Source organism: Mus pahari, chromosome 5, assembly GCF_900095145.1.
Source record: "Mus pahari chromosome 5, PAHARI_EIJ_v1.1, whole genome shotgun sequence".
Taxonomy (NCBI): Eukaryota; Metazoa; Chordata; class Mammalia; order Rodentia; family Muridae; genus Mus; species Mus pahari.
Window position 1 is genome coordinate 45,748,089 of NC_034594.1, and position 22,155 is coordinate 45,770,243.

The following is a 22,155-nucleotide window of genomic DNA, read 5'->3' on the forward strand; positions in this document are numbered from 1 at the left end:
GAGAGAGAGAGAGAGAGAGAGAGAGAGAGAGAGAGAGAGAGAGAGAGAGAGAGAGAGAGAGAGAGAATGAATATGTAAGTGACTGAGTGAATTTACTAAAATCTCTCTCAGCATTCTGAATGAGTAGATGCTCAGCAGGTAAGGGCACTTTCTGACAAGCCTGATGACTTGAAGTTCAGTCCCTAAGACCCACATGTGGAAGGAGAATCAACTCCCACAAGTTGTTCTCTGACCTCCACACACTTGCCATGGGTGTGCATACCCCTACCCATCCACAGAGAGATGGGAGGGAGGGAGGGAGGGAGGAAGAGAGGGAGGGAGAGGGAAGGGAGTAAGAGAATAAATTAAGATGTAATTTTAAAAACAATTAAGCTAAGCGCCCCAGTATAGGGGAATGCCAGGGTCTGGAATGGGAGTGGGTGGGTTGGGGAGCAGGGGGAGGGGGAGGGGATAGGGGATTTTCAGAGGGGAAACCAGGAAAGGGGATAACATTTGAAATGTAAATAAAGAAAATATCTAATAAAAAGAACAATTAAGCAAGGAATGACACTTATCTTGGAACTTTAGGACTTGAAGATGCCTTGGAACAGTTAGCAAAACCGTGAATTGTTATCAGCATATATTATGATTTAGTTATTAAAAAAAACCCACCCTCCATCTATCTAATCTTACAGTTAATGTCGTACTCAAGGTCCTAGGAACTACAGTTTGAAGACATTGAAGAAAAAGACATTTTTTTTCCTTTTCCTATCTTTTTCCAAAATAGAATTTTAAATATTAAAAGACTTAGCAGTTTTGTGGATCAAACAAATTTTTAAGATTTACAAACTGGAACTCTTTCTGCCAGGACACAGCTTGCCTAGACTATCCAGGCTTCAGGAGCTATGTTAGGGCAGAAGCTGCACTTGTCTATGATGCTGCAACACGCCCACGGTGTTCTACCTTTCCCTTAAGGTGGTAACTGCATGGAAACTATGAGTCCAAATTGGATGCCACACCCTCCTATTGAAGTCTTCCCTGTTGGCTTCTGTGATGAGCCTCTCTGGATCTGCCTTCTTTTCTTTTTTCTTATTTTTTTTTAAAGATTTATTTATCTATTATATGTAATTACACGGTAGCTGACTTCAGACACTCCAGAAGAGGGCATCAGATCTTGTTACAGATGGTTGTGAGCCACCATATGGTTGCTGGGATTTGAACTCGGGACCTTTGGAAGAGCAGCTGGTACTCTTACCCACTGAGCCATCTCACCAGCCCCTGGATCTGCCTTCTTGTAGACCTTCTCTATGTCACCTCAGGCCTTCCCGTGTCCTCAGGACTCTGGCCTGGCCCCTCTCCATCTTAGCGTTTCCACTCTGCTCTCCCTTTCCGCATCTCATCCGCTCTTATGTGTCTAACACCCCTTGCATCAAAATTACCCTTAATTATCATTTCTCCCTGACCCAACCGCTCAAACAAACTTGATAAACACCCAGATATAAGGACAAACGTACCTGTATGTGTGCAACTGTTTTCCCAAAGGCTTTTCTTTGCTTCACGTAGTTCCTGGTTTCTTCAAACATGAACTCACAGGCAGAAATTGCCAACTCAGCAATTAAGAGCCTTTCCTAGAAGCCCCAAATTAAGTAGTAAGCCTTATTATGTGAACCTCTTTTATACCACTTCAGGACGTCCTATAAATAATTTGTATAATAAATGTCTCAAGATTAACTTTTAACTTACCTCTTAGCTCTAAGAAAAGGCTCCCCCAGACATCTGTGGTTATTGGAACATATCTAAGAACAGTGCTACCTAAGGGGCTTGGTTGGTAACCACACTCTCAGCCAACAGTGCATGGGAGGAGCCCAACCTCTTCCAGCACACAGTTCCAGTGTTACCGACCTGTGTAAAATCACAGTAGTCATGCTGGCGATTTCTGGATTCTACTGAGCCACTGGAGCCACTAGCTGTTTTCAGCTTAGCGTGTGCCACAGCTGCTGCCAGGCAAAAGGCAAATGCATACTTATAGCAGCCTGTACGCATGAATGATGAGGACTGACTGCAAGCCTGTGGTGTGAAGAAGCTTTCTGTTTAACACCTTCTCCCCTTTACAGTTATTTACAACCTGCCAAAGGTTTCTTTACAAAGAGCTAAAAGTTCTGCACTTAAGCAGAGGTCATTCTAAGGAACCACAGAAACCTATTGTCCTTACATCTGCTTGGTTGGGTCCTGCTGAGTTCAGTTACTTACTTATCTGGCCTGTCAACAGGGATACTTCTTTTTTTTTGTATTATTGAATATTTTCTTTATTTACATTTCAAATGCTATGCCCCTTTCCAGGTCCCCACTCCCCAGCCCCCATCCCATTCTCCCTCCCCCTGCTTCTATGAGGGTGCTCCCCCACCCACCCACCCACCCACCCACCCTCTCCCACCTCCCTCCCTCGTAGTCCCCCACACTGGAGCATCAAGCCTTCACAGGACCAAGCACCTCTCCTCTCATTTATGCCCTACAAGGCCAAACTCTGCAACAAATGCAGCTGGAGCCATGGGGTCCCTCCATGTGTACTCTTTGGTTGGTGGTTTAGTCCCTGGGAGCTCGGGTCTGGTTGGTTGATATTGTTGTTCCTTCTATGGGGTTGCAAATCCCTTCAGCTCCTTCAGTTCTTTCTCTAACTCCTCCATTGGGGACCCCGTGATCAGTTCAGTGGTTGTGAGCATGAGTGATACTTCTTGATGCGCAACTTTATCCTATACTCAGATGATCATTGTAGCGCAAGTTTACCTGCGTGGATCTTTTTATACAGCTCTGTAGTCTATTTCTGCTCAGTATCTAACCAGAAGCATGTAACCCAGACAGAAACAGTATCCTAGGAATTTAATACCTGTGGGAGCTCTTGCATGAGGTAGTAGAAGCCTTTATTCTCTTCTCCAAGTAAGGCATTAGCTGGCAATCGGACATCTTCAAAGAATAGTTCGGCTGTGTCCTGGGAAACAGGAATCAAGCAGAGAATGAGTTCATCCCTTTCCCAGTAGCCCCATAGCGTTTTTAACTTCCAATGAAGAAGAACCAAAAGACAAACTGGAGTGGACTTGGAGCCTGAACGTTAAGTAATAAGTAATAAGCCAGGGAGTTTTATCTAAATCTATCTCATTCCACAATGGTGGCTTTCCTGGCGCAATACACAGTCATTCAGGCTTCGACACTCTCCGGTTCTCTAGGTACTGGGAAGTTAGAATTTCTAACACATTAAGCAAAACATGTTCTCTGATAATATACAACAAAATGCTGTTATTACTTCACACTCTTCTCAATTTCACGAACAGGTGATTTACTACAATACAGCTAACGTTCCCATTTCCAAAGCAGATATTCAAAACACTCTCGTTCCTCCCCATTCCTGAGTAGGACAGAGACAGTAACGTGACTGAAAAGGAGTCTCCCTTGCCATTTCTGGAAACATACCCTGCACTCTGCTCAGGAAGACGCCATGAGCAACTCTGTGTATCTGCTTTCTGACTGAAAGTCTGATTCAAACCACGGCTTACCTGAGCTTTCATTCCCATCTTCTGTAGCTTCCGGCCCTTGATAAATCCTTTCATTCCGCTTTCCACCAAAAAGAGGCTAATGCCATGGGCAGGCGATCGAGCTTCACGGTTGGTGACGGCCACGACGATCACGAGATCACTTAACCAGCCATTAGTGATGAACACCTGCAGGAATATCCAGATGCACTGTGATGCTCTGCAGTCCTCAGGTCTATGTGCAAGCTTATACTCAGGGAGCACCCATAAGACTAGAATAGGCAACAGAAGTGTCCCCATCTCTCGCCCACACAGGGGAGCTGCTGCATAGGTGAGATTAATGAAGGGCAGGGATCTCCAGTGCTTCAATACTGAAGTGTCTACAGTTTTCCCACTACTCATAAGATGAACAGTAATAAGAAACTAATAGATTATGTTTTTAAAATAAAGCCAAATCGCCCATTCACTTGGTAAGCTGAATTTTAGGTGGGAGCTACAGAGAGAAAAAAGGAATTTGCTTTAAATGGCACTAAACTCTTAGACTGATCAGATTTTGAAAAAGGCAGTTTTTGTTTTTCATTTATACAGATTGTCTACTTCTATCAAAATTGCCTAAGTAAGGAAAGCATTACGGTTAAGTGTTTCTGGGGATGGGGTGGCGGGATGGGGGTGGCGGGATGGGGGCAGAATGACAAGCTAAACAGGAAATATGGGCTGATAATCCAAAGCAATTCATAACTGACACTTCATTCTGCACTTTGCCTGAGGTCACCTCATCTGTCAGGGCTTTGTCCTCCTCAAGTCACCCCCTGAGACTCCAATGCTGTCTCTTCTCCACGTTTATGAGACAAGATCTAAGCAGATGGCCTGAACCTGTTCTGTAGCCCAGGCTGGCCTAGAGTTTAAAATCCCTCTGCTTCAGCCTCCAGAGCACAGGGGTGCGCCTCCACATCCAGATCACCCACATTGCCTGATACGATCTGGACCTACTGGATTCCACAAAGTGACTCACGAGCAGAACATGTCCGTCCCACCCCGGACTCCTGCCCAACAACGAACGCCCGCGTATCCTCTACTTCAACAAATGCTTTGCTATCTATGCTGCCATCTGCTTCCCAGTCAATGTGGCACTGTTCTTTCTGGTCCACTTTACTGTGTGAGTCTGCTTACTTCCTTTTCTAACTATTGCCACTAACTCCCCTCCCCGGCTCTCCTCGGGGCTCGCACAAGGATCTAAGACAGCTCTCACTACAACTCCATCCATCATCCATCAGCTGCCCAGAGAGGCTGCTCTATACAGCAGTGTGATCCCGCCAAGTTCACACCCCAACATCTTTCAACAGCTAGCTTCAAGATACATCCTAAACCCTTTGAGCAGGCATAAAAACTCCTCACAAACAGGTGGTAATCGCACCTCCTGCCTCTTCTCTCTATTTCGCAGCCTCCATTTCCTGCCCTTGGGTCAGCTCTACTGAAGCACTCGTCTCACACATTCCAGTGCCTTCCAGACCCATGTGCCTTTAAAAATCTAACAATGCAAATCCTACGCACCTTTTACTAAGCTCGGGTATCACGTCATCTAGAATTCTTGCCACACTGAGTTAAGTACTCCTGGTGTACCGTCAATTCCAGGCTCAGACAAGCTGCTTTGTTTATACAACATCAAAACCAAGGCCTGCACAGACCAGGCACATATGGTAGCACTGAGTGTGCATATCACAGCGCTTAGGTAACCGCTTCCTAAAGTTGATCTGAATGATGTCAGTGACTCAAGATAGTCGATAAAAGGAAATTTTCTAGGATACAAGATATGCTATCTCTAATTCTTAAGAGATTCATCGTGCCCACTGGCATATCAAAGAATGAGAAGTTCTCCACAGGAATTACTGATGTCAGAGAACAAGCCGTTACTAGACACTGACAAAGTAAGTTTGAAAGGCAGATTTTCAGTAGCCTGACTGACAGTACCTCAATATTATTTGATTTTGTAAAGATAAAACATTAGCTTAAAGAAAGCGGAACATCCTTAAAAATTGAACAAGTTAACACAACATAGTTGTATATCCTTGTACTGCCAGCACTTAGGCAGAGAACACGGGAGGGTTATGAGTTCAAAGCTATCCTGGCCTCTACAGAAGGCCCTGTCTCAAACAAAGAAACAGGCCAAATAATAACAACCAAACAAGAAAACTCATCCACACACAGTCCTTGTATTAAAAAGAACATCTCTTCTTAACATTTAGTCAACCGCAGCATTTCCTCTCGGGGATATGTTTCCTCTTGAGCCATCTGCACCCGTCTGAGGAGCTCTCAGTAAGCCGATTCTCAGAACAACTGGAGGGTTCTTGAATCCTCTCATCCACACTTCTATCTCTTAAGACCTCTTGAAAGTTTCTGATATTTGTTTGAAACTTTTTCTTCCAACTTTTTCTTTGTTTTTTCATCTTAGTGTATGCACACGGGTCACTTTGCCTGTATGTCTGTGCATATACATGCAGTACCCACAGAGGCCACAAGAGGGCATCAGATTCCCTGGAAGTGAACTTAAACAGCCAGTTATGAGCCAGGGTGTGGGTGTTGGCAACGGAACTTAGGTCCTCTAGAAAAGCAGTCAATATTCTTAACTGTTGAGCCATCTCTCCAGCTCCCTCTTAATCTTTTTATAAAATGTACTTACTTGTTTGTATACATCTGTGTAAGGTACCCTCCCTCCTCTATCACTCTTCACCTTGTTCTTTAAGGCAGGCTCTCTCTTTAAATCTGAGGCTTGCATTTTTCACCGAGGCTAAGAGCCCCACTGCTCCTATTGTCTCTGCACCCTTCAGTGCTGGGGTCAAAGGTGTGCATGGAACACCTTTGTTAGTCCCTGGACTGATCACATCGCGGATGTGTAGCCGTGGAGGCAGGCTGAGACACCGGCACCCACGCCTGCTTTCTACGCACCTTGCTCCCGTTGAGAATCCAATCACTCCCGGATCTTTTGGCGTTCGTTCTTACTCCTTGTAAGTCACTATAGTGGGAAACAAAGGTCAATCGATGGAATAAAAAAAAGTCAAATTATGCAAAAGACCACATGTATTAGAAATCCTAGTATTAGAAATATTCACAAAGTTGCACTAAAAATACACCTAATATATTTTAAATTTCATGGAAACCCAACTGTATTTAAGAACACCAAACTAGACGATGATGATATTTCTTGCTACCTCCCTACAATTATGAAACACCATGTACTTAAACGCCTTTACTCACACTGGTCCAACACTATCTCTTCATCAGAAATGGAGGTTTCTAAAAACAGGGGCTGAAGAGATGGCTCATTAGTGAAGAACCCTTGTTGGTCTTGCAGAGGATGAAGGTTCAACTCCCCAGAACACATATGGTGGCTCACAGCCATCCATAAGCCCAGTCCCAATGTCCTCTCCTTACCTCCATGGGCACGTGTCATACCCGTGGTACACATACATATGTGTAGGCAAAATAGTCATGTATATAAATCTAAAAAAGTTAAACATTTTTCAATTGCCACCTTCCAAACAAAACAACTCTAAAAGGAGTGTATGTTTCTAGATATTTCTATTTAAAATATGAAAAGGGGCTGGAGAGACAGCTCAGTGCTGAAGAGAACTTACTGTTCTTCCAAAGGACATAAATTTGGTTGCCAGAGTTAATATCAGGTGGCTTGAAACCACCTGTAATTCCAGCTTTCAGGGGACACATTACCTTCCTTTAACCTTTGTGGGAACCTAAATTCATACATACATACATACATACCCACCCACACATCTATATAACATACTAAAAAATTAATAAAAATAGATTTATTTTTAAAAAACAATATTCAAAGGAGAAAACTATTCATCTACTTATGGTCTTTTGAGACAAGAGCTGATATGTAGCTTGGGCTGTCCTAGACCTCACTACATAGTCCAGTCTGGCCTCAAACTAAGGATCCTCCTGCCTTGGTCTCACAAGGTCTCACTGGGATTTCAAATCTGTTCAATGAGGCCTGGTCTTCAAAACAATTTAACAATTTATCTCCTGAATAAGCACTCTTAAAATATACTCTTCCAATGTTTTTCAATGGATATAAACATACATATTAATATATGTATTTTTTATAAAATTAGGACCATATATGATTTTGATCTTATTATCTAGTATTTTTCTGTAAGATAATTTTTTTGTGTTTTGGTTTTGGTTTGAGTTTTGAAACTGGGTCTGTCTATTATGTAGTTCTGGCTGTCCTGGAACTTGCTTATAAACCAGGCTGGCCTTGAACTCACAAAGCTTCACCTGCCTCTAGTTTAAAGTATACATTATACCCATGTCTGTAAGATAATTTGTATTTATATAAGGGCTTTTTCTTAATTATTTCGTGTAGTGTATGTTTGTGTGTGCGTGCACATGCCCAAAATCATGTCACAGCATGTGTGTGGAAGTCAGGGGCCAATTTATGGGAATTATGTGACACTTTCTTCTACCACGTGTCTCCTTGGAGATCAGACTTAGGTTTCCAGGCAACTTTACCCACTGAGCCATCTCAGCAGGCCAAGCACTCGTTTCAAGTTTTCATTAATACTCTACAACAAATAGCACAGTATATAATTAATTCAAATTACATCACTGTAAGTGATACTTGTATTTTTATACTCCATGGCCCTTAAGAAATTCTTTCCATATTAGGCTAAATATTATTCCCCACCATCCCAGAGGTACCAGGCCCTAATCCCTGATACCTACATTGCACTGAATTGCATTGCATTACATTACATGAAAACGGGACCAGGCAGAGATGACTGACTTCAAGGCTTTGAGACAGAAAGACCATCATGGATGACCTGGATGAGCTCTAAATGTTACAGATATCCTTAGGAGCAGGACAGAGAGAGAGGAGGAGACGGCAATGTGACCCTAGGTAATAAGCCAGCAGATGCTAGGCACCACCAGGAGAGGGAGGGAGTCTAGGCAGGAAGGAAGGAGCTTGCCCCTTTATCTTCTGGAGGGTGCATGGCCTAGCCGATGCTCTGACTGGGTCCAAAGATGCCAACTGTGGACTTCCAGCCCTCAGAATCAAGAGAGAAACTCATTTAAAGACTGATTAGTGATGGATGGTGGTTATATTATCAATCATTTGTGTTGGCGTCAGTTCCTGAGATCCGGACATGTGCTGTTCTGGGGACTGGAGAAATGGCTCAGAGGCTAAGAGCACTCGATCCTCTTGTGCAGGACCTAGATTTAGTCCCCAGCACCCACAGCAGGCAGTTCACAACAGCAACTCCAGCCCCAGGGAATCCAACACCCTCTTCTGGCTTCCATGGGTAACACACACAGAGACAGAGACAGAGACAGAGACAGAGACAGAGATACCAACAGAGACAGACAGACAGACAGACAGACAGACAGACAGACAGACAGACGGATATAAATCAAACAGCAACAAAACCTGGTTGTTCCATGCAGGGACATAACCAGGTAATAAAGGTGATTACGTAAGTTAATGGCTTGTCCTTAAAACTTTTCATGGTACACATGAAACCCTGAAAATGGTTTAACCATATACAACCATAATGACAAGAACATATAGAACATATATGCTCATAATACCCCTGAGTATTACCTCAGTTTCCCTGATCCTGACATTGAGACTACACACACACACACACACACACACACACACACACGCACACACACACCACGCGCAGCGAGCACACCGTGTTGAGCCCATTTCCTCCGTTCATCTTCATGCACACTGCACTCGGGCTGCCAGGCCTGCAATGGAAGCAAGCCCCCTGACTGGCTGAGTCACCTCACTGGCCCGGCAGTGACAACTGCTCTCTGGAGGCCAAATCTAAGTTAAGAGTGTAGCGGGCAACCCATCTCTGATACTGTGTTCCATCTGCTCTGTTCTCTTCCTCTCATACGTGCGTCCAGGTTTCTTGACATTTTGACATTCTTCTCCATTCCAAAATGTCTCTGTCTTTACATAGTCTCTTTCTTTTAAAATGCACAGCCTCCATGGCCCGTGTCCAGGCTTCCAGATAAGCATGTATAACACCTCACTCCACACATCCCACTTAAAAGACTATAAATTCATCGTGCTAAAGACTCACTCATACCTACCACTGTGAGTCCAGTACACTAGGTGGGTATCTTGAACCTAGCATGCATTACAACTGCTTTGCCATTATTTGTGTAAAAAAACATCTTGTTTTACAACTGGAGTTTCACATTGTGAATTATGCAGTGCTCCCTTTTGCCTTGCATATACTTCAGAATCTTACCTGTCACCTAGAACCCACAGAAACTGGGTTCGGGACTTCTACTCTCAGATATCAAAACCTATACACCATTGCATACACCCTATATAATCTTCCCACATATTCTACATTTTAATTTCCAGATTATTGACAAAGTCCAGACCAATGGAAATGCTATGTAAAATAGTTGCTATCCTATGTTTTCTAGGAAATAACAAGAAGCATGTGTACACTTTGAGTACAGATGCAATTATTTTTCCAAATATTTTCAATCAAAGACCATGTAAATCCACGAATGCAGAACCCACACTTATGGAGAGCTGTGCAGTACACCTAGCAAATGTTTGCTGGTAGGACTCTGCCTCTAAGAATTCAGAGCCAGCTAAATAAGGACGTACCTTCCAGCCCCAGGCTCTGTCATGGCTATGGCACCGATACACTTGCCTGCCGTCATCTGCGGGATGAACTTCTCGATCTGTTCTTTTGTACCGTAATTCGCAATATAGGGCATGACAATATCTGAGTGGAGGCTGAAGCCAGGGCCTGTGCAATTGGAGTACGCTCTTAGAACAAAAGAGGAAGAAAACAGAACCATGGAATAGCTATTGGGTTAAGTTTAATTTTCAATTTTACTAACATCGTGAAGAATTTCTGAAGGTCTCACTGTAGCCTGCTTTCTCGTAAGCCCACAACATTCCCAGTGCCAGCTCTGTTTTTACTGACCCTTTCATTGTGGGCGCTAACACAGTAACGGGGCTTTAGCAGCCCCTCCACAGTACACATTTGATGAACTAAGAGCTAAAATACTGACCACCTGCCATTGTCTTACCCTGACACAGCAACCGTCCTATTATGGAGGGCACCTTGGTGACACTCTAATGTACCTGCAGTCACTCTGTGAACTTTTTACTCCATTGTTCTTCTGGTAATTGTTATGATTAAGTCCCACTGCTCATGATTTTTTAAAAATTATGTTCTTAAATAGATGTAAAATATTCCAAATCATTTATGTTGCATAACTTACGAATTCCTCCTCCTATTGAAGTACATTTAAATTACATCACAATTTAGGGGATTAAGGTTAACCATGATAGTTCTCTTTCCTAATAAGCTATCTTCTTGCAGTAAATTCCCCCAAATGATGTGCAGGCAGGGGCACATTCATTTACCTTTCATATACATTGAAATCCCAGATATTCATTTTTCTTAATGCAACAAATGTGTAAGAATGTGTTACTTTCACATCCATCTTGTCCTTACTGGGGACCAGGGTTTGTCATCTTCACAAATTTTTCACATATGCAAAATGATAATTCCAGGTCAACATAATTTACGATCCTCTGGTAGTGAGGAAGAGCTTTTTCATTAAATAAAATCTAAGTGCATTTATTTCCCTTTTGATGAACTGTTGCTACATAATCTGCAATTTTAGTGGAGATATTTATATATCCTTATAATGCAAATTTTGGCATATTTCAATGGAATATTTTTCCAACCTGCTATGCTTTTTCAAAGGAAGGAGGGAATAAATTCAATGGAAATGGAGTTATCTTTTTAACTCTTTTTTGTTTATTTGTTTTGAAAGCAGCTTCTTGCTCTATGGCTCTGGCTGGCCTAGAACTGACTATGTAAACCTAAGCTAGCCTTGAGCTCTTGGCAATCCTCCTGCTTCTGACTCTTGCATGCTAGGATGCACCTGGCCCGCACCTGGCCTACACCTGACCCGCACCTGGCCCACACCTGGCCTGCACCTGGCCCGCACCTGGCCCACACCTGGCCCGTCAACAGCGTCTATTTCTACAATATAAAAAGATCTGAAGAACAAGCATCCTCCTCCCACATCCCCAACTTAGGACGCACATGCTGTCATCCCCACATTTTACACTGAATTTTCAGTCTTCCAAGAACTTAGCAAGTATTTTCTTTATCATTTCAGAAAGGACAACTCACAGAAGAAAGCTCCACTCTAAATGTCTCCATACTTACTGCTCTTCCCAAGTAACTGCTGTGGAAAGCAAGTCCCCACCAATGCCGCCATGCTTCTCTGCGATGTTGATGCCAAGCAAGCCCTGCTTGCCGGCTTTTTCCCAGACCTCTCTACTCACTTCTCCAGCTTTCTCCCACCTGCAGATAACAAACTTAAAGTCAGACAGACTTCCTTAAAATTATATAAACCGCCTCACTAGGAACTAGAGACTTGTGCAGGAACATGTCCTTAATTTATGGTAACTGATGACACTGGCCACCGGCCTTTCCATGTGTATCTTGTGTTATTTCTTCTTTTTTCTTCCTTATCTTTGCCATCCTTTGTCCCCCTCCTGCTCTGTGGACTATTCCTATAATTTATATCCACTGCTGTCACAGTTAGGTGATGCTCTAGGGTACAAGTTTAGTTGTTCCACACAGTTATGAACATTTCCTTAACAAGACTTCCAAAGATTTCTCACATAGTTCCTTAAAATGCTGTATTTAAACAAGGTACGGTGGCTCACACCCTTGATCCCAGCACTGGGAGACAGAGGTAGAGGCAGAGAGATCTCTGTGAATTTGAGGCTAGCCTGGTCTACACAGAAAGTCCCAGGTCAGCCAGTAGTACTTTGTCTCAAAAGAATATAAAATCCATAAAAGTTGTTCTTAAATAATACATAAAACCCTTCTGCCATGTAATGTAGTGAATTTTGAAACACAACAAAATTCTATTTTAAGACAAATCAATTTTTTTCAATAATAAAAGGATCAATCAAGAGATGTCAGTTGGGGGGACTAAAGAGATGGCTCAGTAGTTAAGAGCATTTGCTTTTTATGCAAAGGACCTGGGCTCAATTTCCAGTGCCCACACAGTGGTTTGTAACCATCCTTAACTACAGTTCCGGAATGCACATACTTTTGAGCAAACATTCATACACATAAAATAAATAAATCTGTAAGACTTTTTAAAAATTATCTCAGTGGTATAAATATTCAGAAGTGGCCAATGATCTACCAAGTTTCACTATGCTGACCTTTTTAACATACTTTAATTTTTAATATAGAAAAAGAAAGACTGAAATGGACTAAGAATTTACCACTTAACCATAGGTTACTGTGCCGGGTTCTGTATGGCTGTGGAAGGGTGGTGTGGCAGGTTCCAGCCCCTGGAGCAGAGCCAACGGGATGCCAGTCTCCACGAGTGCGGACAGCTGCAGTAGGCCTAAAGGCCTGCTTGCATTGTAATGTACGTACTTTCCATGTTCCCCAGTGTGTTCTCCCTGCCAACACTAATGGTTCCATGATAGTTAGAAACAGCACGAATCTAGTCGTCGAGAATGTGTCTAATTATTATTCCTCAAAAAAATGGTCATGCTGTGACCTTCAAGACAGCCTCTAAGGCTATGGAAAAGAACTCTGAAAACATGAGTTCTAGAATATATAAACTGGATTTCTCAACTATGCAAAATATAAGGATGCAATATCCATGGACCTGAAAGAACAGAGGCAGCTGCACTCATGAGTTGGTAAAGGGAAATGAACAAAGTTTATGGTTCAAAACCCAGGCGTGGTGGCGTACACCTTTAATCCCAGCACTCGGGAGGCAGAGGCAGGGGGCTTTCTGAGTTCGAGGCCAGCCTGGTCTACAAAGTGAGTTCCAGGACAGCCAGGGGTACACAGAGAAACCCTGTCTCGGAAAACCAAAAAAAAAAAAAAAAAAAAAAGTTAGTGGTGATCTCAGGGCAGGATCCCACCCAGTTAAGCGTATTGCCTTTGTTTACAAAGGCAGGCAGATCTCTGACTGTGCCCAGTGAACTGCATAGGACTTGCTATGTTAAAAAAAATGTACTTGCTGCCTTTTTCTAAGAATCAAGGGGTTATGCCATAAAATGCTGATTCGTGGGCTAATCAAAAGGGAACCTGGGATAAATGATTAAATTGAAAGGCAATTACGACTGGGCTTTGGTCTGCCAGAACTGAGCTATTCCAGAGAGCTAACAGCTCTTTTAGAATTTTGTTGAGCAGGTTGGCTGAGCAAAAGCTATCCAGAGAGCTGTTACAGCTCCTTTAGCAGTTTTCTAGAAGGTTTTCTGACCTTGGTAGAAAAACCCACAAGCTACTAGAGGACTGTCTAGAGAGTTACCCTGAGCAGACCACAGAGCTGTCAGCTTGCACCCATCACTGACTTCGAGTCCTTTCTCCTGCTGCTCCCAAACACCCCTTCCACAGCACCCCTCTCAGCTTCAGCTGGTCCTTGGCATTTTTGTTGTTGTTGTCATTATTCTCCTTTGTAAATCCACAAAATTTTCACACTCTTGAATGACACATTTTTAAAAGGCTGAATGTGGTGGTACAAGCTTGTAGCCCCAGATACTTGGGCAACTGAGGAGAAAATGCTTGCACTTAAGAATTCAAGATCAGTCTGGAGAACACAATGATATGGAATGCCTCAATAAAATAAAATTAGTAACATTGGGCTGGAGAGATGGCTCGGTGGTTAAGAGCCCCGACTGCTCTTCTGAAGGTCCTGAGTTCAAATCCCAGCAACCACATGGTGGCTCACAACCATCCGTAATGAGATCTGATGACCTCTTCTGGTGCATCTGAAGACAGCTATAGTGTACTTAGGTATAATAATAAACAAATCTTTAAAAAAATTAGTAATGTTAATAGTAATAATAAAATACTTTCAAAACTTAGAAATCCTACCTATGATCTCAACGGTATTACATTGAAGAACAGTGAATGGGCTAAGGAAGTACTTTTTCTTTCGTGTATGTGACATTCCAGTCCATCTGTTACGTTACAGCAGGAGGAGGGCACTTACTCTGTGTGGTGAGGAATCACCTCCTCTTGGAAAAACTTCCTTACACTCTCCCGGAAAATGTCATGCTCCGAGGAAAAGATTCTTCTGATTCCAATATCAGTTAATTTTTTAGCAGAAGGAGTTTCCAGACGTGCTTCTGCTCCAGAATGAGAACATCTTGAAGAGACACACATTAAGAAAATTAGGTCAACCATTACTCTTCATATCCAAATTAATGCCAGCGAACATGGAACCCTGAGATAGGCTTTCCATAAGCTCTCCTTCCCTCGCAGTCCTTGTCCCAGAACCCTCCCACAGCCCTCCCACCACAGCATTTTGTCATAGTTCAACTGTCTCCTTTTGGAAATCTGTAAGGTGGATAATCTCTAGATCTAAACCCAGGTGTGAGTTGAGGTGAAATACAGTGTTTCTGAATAGCATATGGACTAAACTGCATAAAAATCAAATAGTATATATAATAGAATAAAAGTGGTAAAGTTTCAAGTCATGTACAATTTTTAAAACAATGCAAACTCTACCAAAATAGCATATTCAGAATCCTAACTGCAAATCTCAGTAGCACAAGACATGAACTGTATAAATGTCACTGCCACATTAGAGTGTCAATCAAAATGCCCAACAAGACTGTGTGGATTTGTATAGAATTCCTTAGAATCTTTGGCAAACATTTCCTTTTGCCCTCCATCCTTCCCCTTCCTCAAGCCCTCAGGGAACATGAAATGACTTTTTAATCAGTCCCCTTAGTTCATCTGTATTCAGGGTTGTGTTTTGTTTCTCCTGAGGTTCCCCTTAGAAGGACATTCCTTCATACATCTTCAAACTCATACCTGAATAAAAACCTTTTTTTTTTTTTTTTTTTTGAAAAAGAAAATCAGAGCCTGCTTTACTGTCATTATCCACAGACCAGACATAATTTGGAAGAGATGCTGATGCTGATTCAACACCCTCCATCAAAGCAAATCAGACTCTCAAGTGGTTCCAATGACATGATGCTGAATAAGTTAGGATGCTGCTGCTGCTCGAGGCTCGCACCTCTCACTTCATGTTCTTGACAAAGTCCTCGCCTTTCTTGATGGAGGAGAAAATGATTGCCGAGGCCATCCCTGAGCTGAATAAAAACCTTTTTAAGAAAAATTATTTTATTTCAAAGCAAAAGTGTGGGTTTTCAAGAGCAGGGTTAATCCATTCTCTCTGGTAGTCTTGTCCTTCACTCTGATGAACGTGATGATTCCTGTGCCTGACACTGCATTCTGGCCCAGGCATTCAGCACGACTTGGGTATTGCAGGATATTTGGCCACACTGTGACCCCTGACATTGTGTTAATTACTGGAAAAACCTGTTTCTAGTTACGGTGTGGCTCAGCCCTCGAACACACCTTTAATCCAAGAGCTCTCTGTTTATTATAAACAGGATTAAATACAGTTAACCACAGGTCAAGAGGCAGTGCAAGCAACCAGTTAACAGGGAGTGGACATAGAAAGAAGAAGAAAAAAAAAAAAACAGAGAGAGTGAGAGGAAGTCAGGAGGATGGACAGACACAGAGGCACAGAGGCAGTAGAAGGGAGGGACGTTCAGTTTCAAGGGGTTTTGAACAAGGAGAGCTTGCTTTTCCTTTTGGGGAGTCAGCTGAGGAGAAAGGTCAACCGGGTACTTTCTCTGCCTCTCTGAGCTCTAGGCTTTCACCCCAGCATTTAGCTCCCGAGTCTTCATTGGTAAAATCGAACAATTGAGATTTTATTTAAAAAAAAAAAAGGGGAGGTGGAGGGTGGGGGGAACTGGTATCAGCAAGTATTCTGGACATTGTTGGAATACACCCTGAACATTTGTTCAAAGCAGTTGCCAGTGAATCTAAAACCCATCAGCACTGGGTAAGCAGCCAGTGAGCTCTAGAGAGCAAAGATCTTAAAGATCTTAGAAGATCTTTAAGTTAGCAATCCATAACTCTGTTTAGTAGGGGGTCAAGCCACTTTTCACCCGAGGTTGGCCACCATGCTGAGGAGGGTCTAAGGCTTGATTCTTCGCAGCATACAGGTGATGGGCAACTTAGCAAACCTGGCCAGGATGATGTCTGCCTAGTCGCCAAAGGGAGAGATGTTCTGGAAGTCTGTGGCTATCGCATGGGTGCAAGTACCAACGCATCTGCATATTGCGATAGACACAAAACTCTTCTCCTTTAAGGCCACGATGAGATCTCTGCTATGGGACACAACAGACATAGGTGCTCACTGGCTGCCCCCAACTCCGGTGCTACTGCAAGTCTAATTAGTCAGTCCTGGTTTTCACTGCTCCAAGACAGGGGTCTCTAAAAATGTCATCACATATTAAAATGTGGAGAAAACTTATTCCTGCTTTCTGTTAAGTTCTAACATAGGTTTCTCTCTTCCTTGCATGGACCCTTGTGGAAAGCTTTTGGGGGCTTCCTAGCAGGAGTCTGACATTGGGCCAGGACAAGGAAATGGGCTTCAGGCAGGAATCTGACACGGGGCCATGACAAGGAAGTACGCTCAGGCAGGATTCTAATTTTAGGGAAGTAGGCTTCAGGCAAGAATCTGATTCTGGGCTAGGACAGGGAAGTAGACTCAGATATCTTGGTCATCCTGATAAGCCTTAGAAACAAGGGACTTTGTTTATTGCCTTACTTGTCCTTGGCTATCTGTGTTTATTGTCCTAACCTAGAACCGACCTTATTACTTGCAAGTAATTAAAATGGTTTAGGGAAAGTAAACCTGCCTCAGCCTCAAAGCTGGCTGGGGTCACGCTACAGTGTTGTCTAATTGTCTTTTTTTCTTTTTAATCCTTACGCCTGCTGGCTTGGTCAGACCCTGTTTTTTCTTTAGTCCTCCCGCCCCCAGAAAACATCTATCTCTTAATCATACAAAGTCATGATAGAAGTCCTAGAGAAGCTAGGGGTGGAAAGAGCCTATCTCAGCACAACAGAGGCTATAAATGACAAGGCCTCAGCCAGCATCACGCAAGGAACTCAAGCCATTCCCATTAAGATGGGAACAAGACAGAGGGACTCTACTCCTATTTAATGCAGTGCTTGAAAACTTAGCTAGAGCAATAAGACAAGAAAACAAAATAAATACAACGCAAATGGGGAAAGAAGTCAGCGCATCTCTGTTTGCAGATGATATGAATTTAACCTAAGAGTCTCTAAAGACTCCACCAAAAACATTCTCAGAGCTAATAAACACTTTCAGCAGAGTAGCAGGATACAAAGTTAACATAAAATTCAGAGGTTTCCTATATGCCAATAGCAAACATACTGAAAAAGACAGCATGAACACAGTCCAATTCATAGTGGACAGACAGAAAGACAGTCTGTCTCTCACTCCCCCTCCCCTCCCCCTCCCCCTTCCCCTCTCCTTCTCCCTGCCCCTCTCCCTCTCCCTCTCCTTCTCCCTCTCCCTCTCCTTCTCCCTCTCCCTGCTAGGAATAAACTTAACCAAGGAAATAAAAGACTTCTACAATGTAAGTATTAAGACACTGAAGAATGAAACAAAGGACAACACCAGAAGATGGAAAGACCTCCTGTTCACAGCTCAGAATAATTAATATGAGGAAAATGGCCATCCTGTCAAAAGCAATCTACAAATTCAACGCAGGCCCAAAAAAATTCTTGGGCTATTTTTCAAAGAAGTTGAAAAAAAAAAAAAAGATGTTAAAATTTATATGGAGGCACAAAACACCAAGGATGGCTAAAGCAATCCTGAACAAAAGAATACTGCTGGAGGTATCACCACCCTGCGTGTGAGCTACATTATGGAGCCACTGTAATAGAAACAGCATAGTAAGGGCAGCAGAACACAAACACACGCACACACACACACTCGCACATGCACACCCGCACATGCACACATGCACACACTCGCACACGCACATGCACACAAACCAATGGAACAAGGGACACAAATATAGGTGCTGGCAACTCCAGCTCCCTAATGTCTGATAAAGATGGCAAAAATATATACTGAGGGAGAAAGACAGATGAACATATGTACTATATTGGGTCCTTTTCTGTTGGTGTGACAATATTCCATAGCCATAGAAGAAAGGATTTGCACCATTACGAGGGCTGAGGCAAGAAGCCAGAGCTCACATCTTGAACCTCGAACACTAGGAAGAGAAGGCAACTGGAAAGAGCAACAGGTGGGATCCTAGTGATGACTTCAGCGAGGTCACACCTTCACCAGAGCCACCAAACTGCTATCCAAGCTTTAAAGGTCAGAGGACACCAGGACAAGACCCACACACAGGGGGTTTCTCAGATCACACCGAAGTTTACTTTACCCCTAATAACTGAAATGGCTGCTTTCAATTGATTGCTATGAGGTGAGTATTTTAAAGCACATATTTGTCCACACAGATGTTCATGCGTTGCTTTCCCTCCATGTAAAAGCAACGCTGAGGTTAGAGTACCGGGCTTCTGAGGTTCAGGTGGGATTGTTTATCACTATAGAGACCTTGTGTGTAAATCTGTCTGGGTCTTCAAATGGCACATCCTATAATATGATAAGAAAAAAAACGGAATATTTCTAACTAAAGAGAAAGAAATGCATAAACACGTTCCTGCTAACATTTACTTGGCAGTTAAGTCTGCTGAAACATCAGTTTTCAGTTTTGAGACACCTGTACTGAATAAATCAATGGCTAGTGTCCATTGTTTTCTCTGTCTTTTAAGTTAGGGTCTCACTAAGCAGCTCCAAGGAGGCTTCAAATTCATCATGATCCCCTGGCCTCTGCCTCCAGTGTGTGTGGAGGGGGATTACAGGCCCGTGCCACAACTTTAAAGCCTCGTTTACATTAAACAACAATAACAAAAAAAAAAAAAAAAAAAAAACAGAAAGTCATAAACTAAATGAAATGACCCATTAGCACACGCAGGCCCTGGCAGCTGGATCTAAGTTTACGATCTTGGGCTCAGCGCTCCATAAATGCTGAATCAGACTGCGTTTCAACTGGATTGTTGGCCATTGTGCTCAGAAACCTTTAAGAAACCCGTGACCCGTGACTATAGTTCCTGGCTCACTGACCATTCTCCAATATCCTCTTTAAGGCAGAGCTTCTTCCCACACTTGAATCAAAATAAGGACATTTTGGGGTTCTCTAATTAAAAAAAAAATACACAGAAACTTTATTAACATAAAAGGAATAAGAAAAGCTAGAACAATAGGAGCACACCCTTTCGCAGCATCCAGCAATGAGTCAGCTGGCCTGTCCTTTGCCACTGATGCAGGTGTCTGTTCATCTTCAGGGTTCTCTAATTTTAAGAGCGTCAGAACATCACTTCCTCCGGAGAATAGAAAAGCATTCCGATCTTAAAGCCCTCGGAACTTTCCCAAGTCTTCCGGGACGGAGAAGCTTTACCACAGCACTTTATTGTACTTCTCAACAATGTGCTAATTAGCTCATTTAAATGTCCTGCCACCATAATTAAGAAAGCTTTACACTTCCAGTCTTTTTTATCCAATGAATGGATTTTTAGACAGGTAAAACTTTTGATCTCAGTATAAACACCCCCTAATAGTCTCTAAAGCTCTCGGGAGCTGCCCATTAATCCCTCTACATTTAATTAGTTTAAGGATTTAGTAATAAGTCTACATCTAATTTATCAGATGGGGCCCTCGCCTGGACGCCTGAGTCGGGATGATTGAAGTTGCTCTGGTCTTCCGGTCCCCGCCTCCGCACACCAAGTCCCAAGTTCACTGTCAGGTGGCAGTCCCCAGTCTCCGTTCCAACTGGGCTAAAGGTTGCACCTACTCGGTGGCAGCGCGCCCAGGGGGTGATCGCCCCCGTTACAGCTGGGGCAACTCTTTCAAAGTCAGTTCCCGGGACACTGTAGGACGTGGGGCGGGGCCCAGGCCTGGAGCGAACCTTAGGGGTTGTCTTGCCTTTGGGGGCGCGGCGGCGGACCGTGGTGGAGACAGAGTTCTCCACGCCACAGCGGGCAGCCCCGGGTTCCGGAGAGAAGGCTCGGTCCCTTCCTCCGGCCGCGTCGCCCCGGCTCGACCGTAGCGCGTCACACCCCATCCCCAGAGCTCCGCCGCCCCAGCTGCCCGTACCCCAGGCTGTACCCGCACTCACCGGGCGGAGGGCGGCGGGCGTGGCGCCGAGCGGGCGCTCAGGACGCGCAGGGAGCGGAGGAGCAGGCGCGCAGCCATGGCGGGACGGACGGCGGCGGACGGGACTGGCGGGCTCCGCGGCGGGCGCAGGCAGACGGAGGGGCGGCCGGACGGCGGGACGGTGGGGCGGGCCTCGGGGACAGCCAACTGCGGGCCGCAGGGCGGTGCCGCCAGCTCGGGCGGGGTCTGCGCCGGGCTCTGCGCGACGCCCCGTGCGCCCTACCCGCCCTGCTGCTGGGCTGAGCAAGGGTTCCCTGGAGAGTCGTCCTAAAGCCCCGCACTGAAAAAGGTGCATGGAGTTCATTTCTAACTTCGGAAGGCTCACTTCATGTCGATAAATGTATGAGTACTCACTGTAAAGGATTGTGCTGTTTTGGTTTGGGTTTTTTGCTTGTTTTGGTTTTGGTTTTGGTTTTTTTTTTTCTTTGCACAAGTTTGTAGCTACTCTTTGAAAGTAAATAAGTATATTTGATAACGGAATAACAATTGGTTCAATTCTCCAATAGTACTTGAACTCGTATATGGTTGTTTCCTTTTTTGTGTTGTTGTTTTGTTTCAGTTCAAGGACATGTGGTATTTGGGTTTATGAATTTGAAGGTTTGTAATGGGAAATACCTGACAGGTTTTGAACTCTAAAGAATGTGCTCATTAGATAGACTTCAAAGGAGGCAAAGGGGCCTTTCTAATAACAACAGTTACTGAATCTGAAATAATGAAATAGTGAAAGTGAAAGACATTTTGTATTAGCAATCAACTACTGACAGCCCACTCATAGTAGGACATACAGAAACGTTTCAAAGAAAAGTTTTAGGACTTGACCGCACCAACAATCTGGAAAACATAGTCTTTTTATTTAAAAAAATATTTTAGATTATATTTCATTCGTGTGTGTCTCTGTCTGTCTGTCTGTCTGTTGTGCACTCATGTGGAGTCCTGAAGTTCATATCAGACGTCTTCATCAATTGCCCTCCAGGTTTGTCACTGAATCTGGAGTTTATAGATTCGGCTAGCTGGTTTGGCAGTGATCTACTTGTCTTTCTGCTTCCCTAGGGCTATGCTTACAAACACTCAGGAGAGTCATTTATTTTCTAGGAGTAACTTGTTCTGGTTGCAGGGCTGTTTGTTTGTTTTGTCTTTTTTTTTTTTTTCAGGTTTCCTAGTGGCAGAATTAATGCAAATGTTGTGTGTCCTTGTTCTGTTGCATTCTTGCTAAGGCTAACTGGAGGCACATTTGTTTAAGATCCTGTTCACCTGGTTTATCATGAAGTTATTGTTTCCTTTTATAAAATAAAAACAAACAAGTACAAGTAGTGTGTGTGTGTGTGTGTGTGTGTGTGTGTACTTATTCCTGGGGATCGGACTCAGGCCTTACACATACATATAAGAAACAAGCTTCTAAGTGTAGAATCAGAGCTGTATTCTTTTTTCCTTTTTTTTTTTTTTTTTTTTTGAGATTATTTATTTATTTATT

The 22,155-nt window shown here is 43.4% G+C and overlaps 1 protein-coding gene and 1 non-coding gene across 2 annotated transcripts in view; one reads left to right on the forward strand and one right to left on the reverse strand.

The window, feature by feature from the left end:
* Acadl (acyl-CoA dehydrogenase long chain) overlaps positions 1-20,777 on the reverse strand; it is a 30,265-nt gene extending 9,488 nt beyond the window's left edge. Inside the window, exons 1-8 of the mRNA XM_021198197.2 lie at positions 20,647-20,777; positions 14,559-14,714; positions 11,750-11,887; positions 10,162-10,326; positions 6,447-6,513; positions 3,528-3,692; positions 2,864-2,965; positions 1,494-1,607 (exon numbers count right to left, since the gene is read on the reverse strand). Coding sequence (XP_021053856.1) covers positions 1,494-1,607; positions 2,864-2,965; positions 3,528-3,692; positions 6,447-6,513; positions 10,162-10,326; positions 11,750-11,887; positions 14,559-14,714; positions 20,647-20,723 — 984 coding nt within the window. The 5' untranslated portion in view covers positions 20,724-20,777. The remainder of the gene's footprint in view (positions 1-1,493; positions 1,608-2,863; positions 2,966-3,527; positions 3,693-6,446; positions 6,514-10,161; positions 10,327-11,749; positions 11,888-14,558; positions 14,715-20,646) is intronic.
* Positions 13,783-13,844, forward strand: LOC115064098. The gene has a single exon (XR_003843958.1). It is a non-coding gene; the product is annotated as a U7 small nuclear RNA (small nuclear RNA).
* Positions 20,778-22,155: the final 1,378 nt, after the last annotated feature.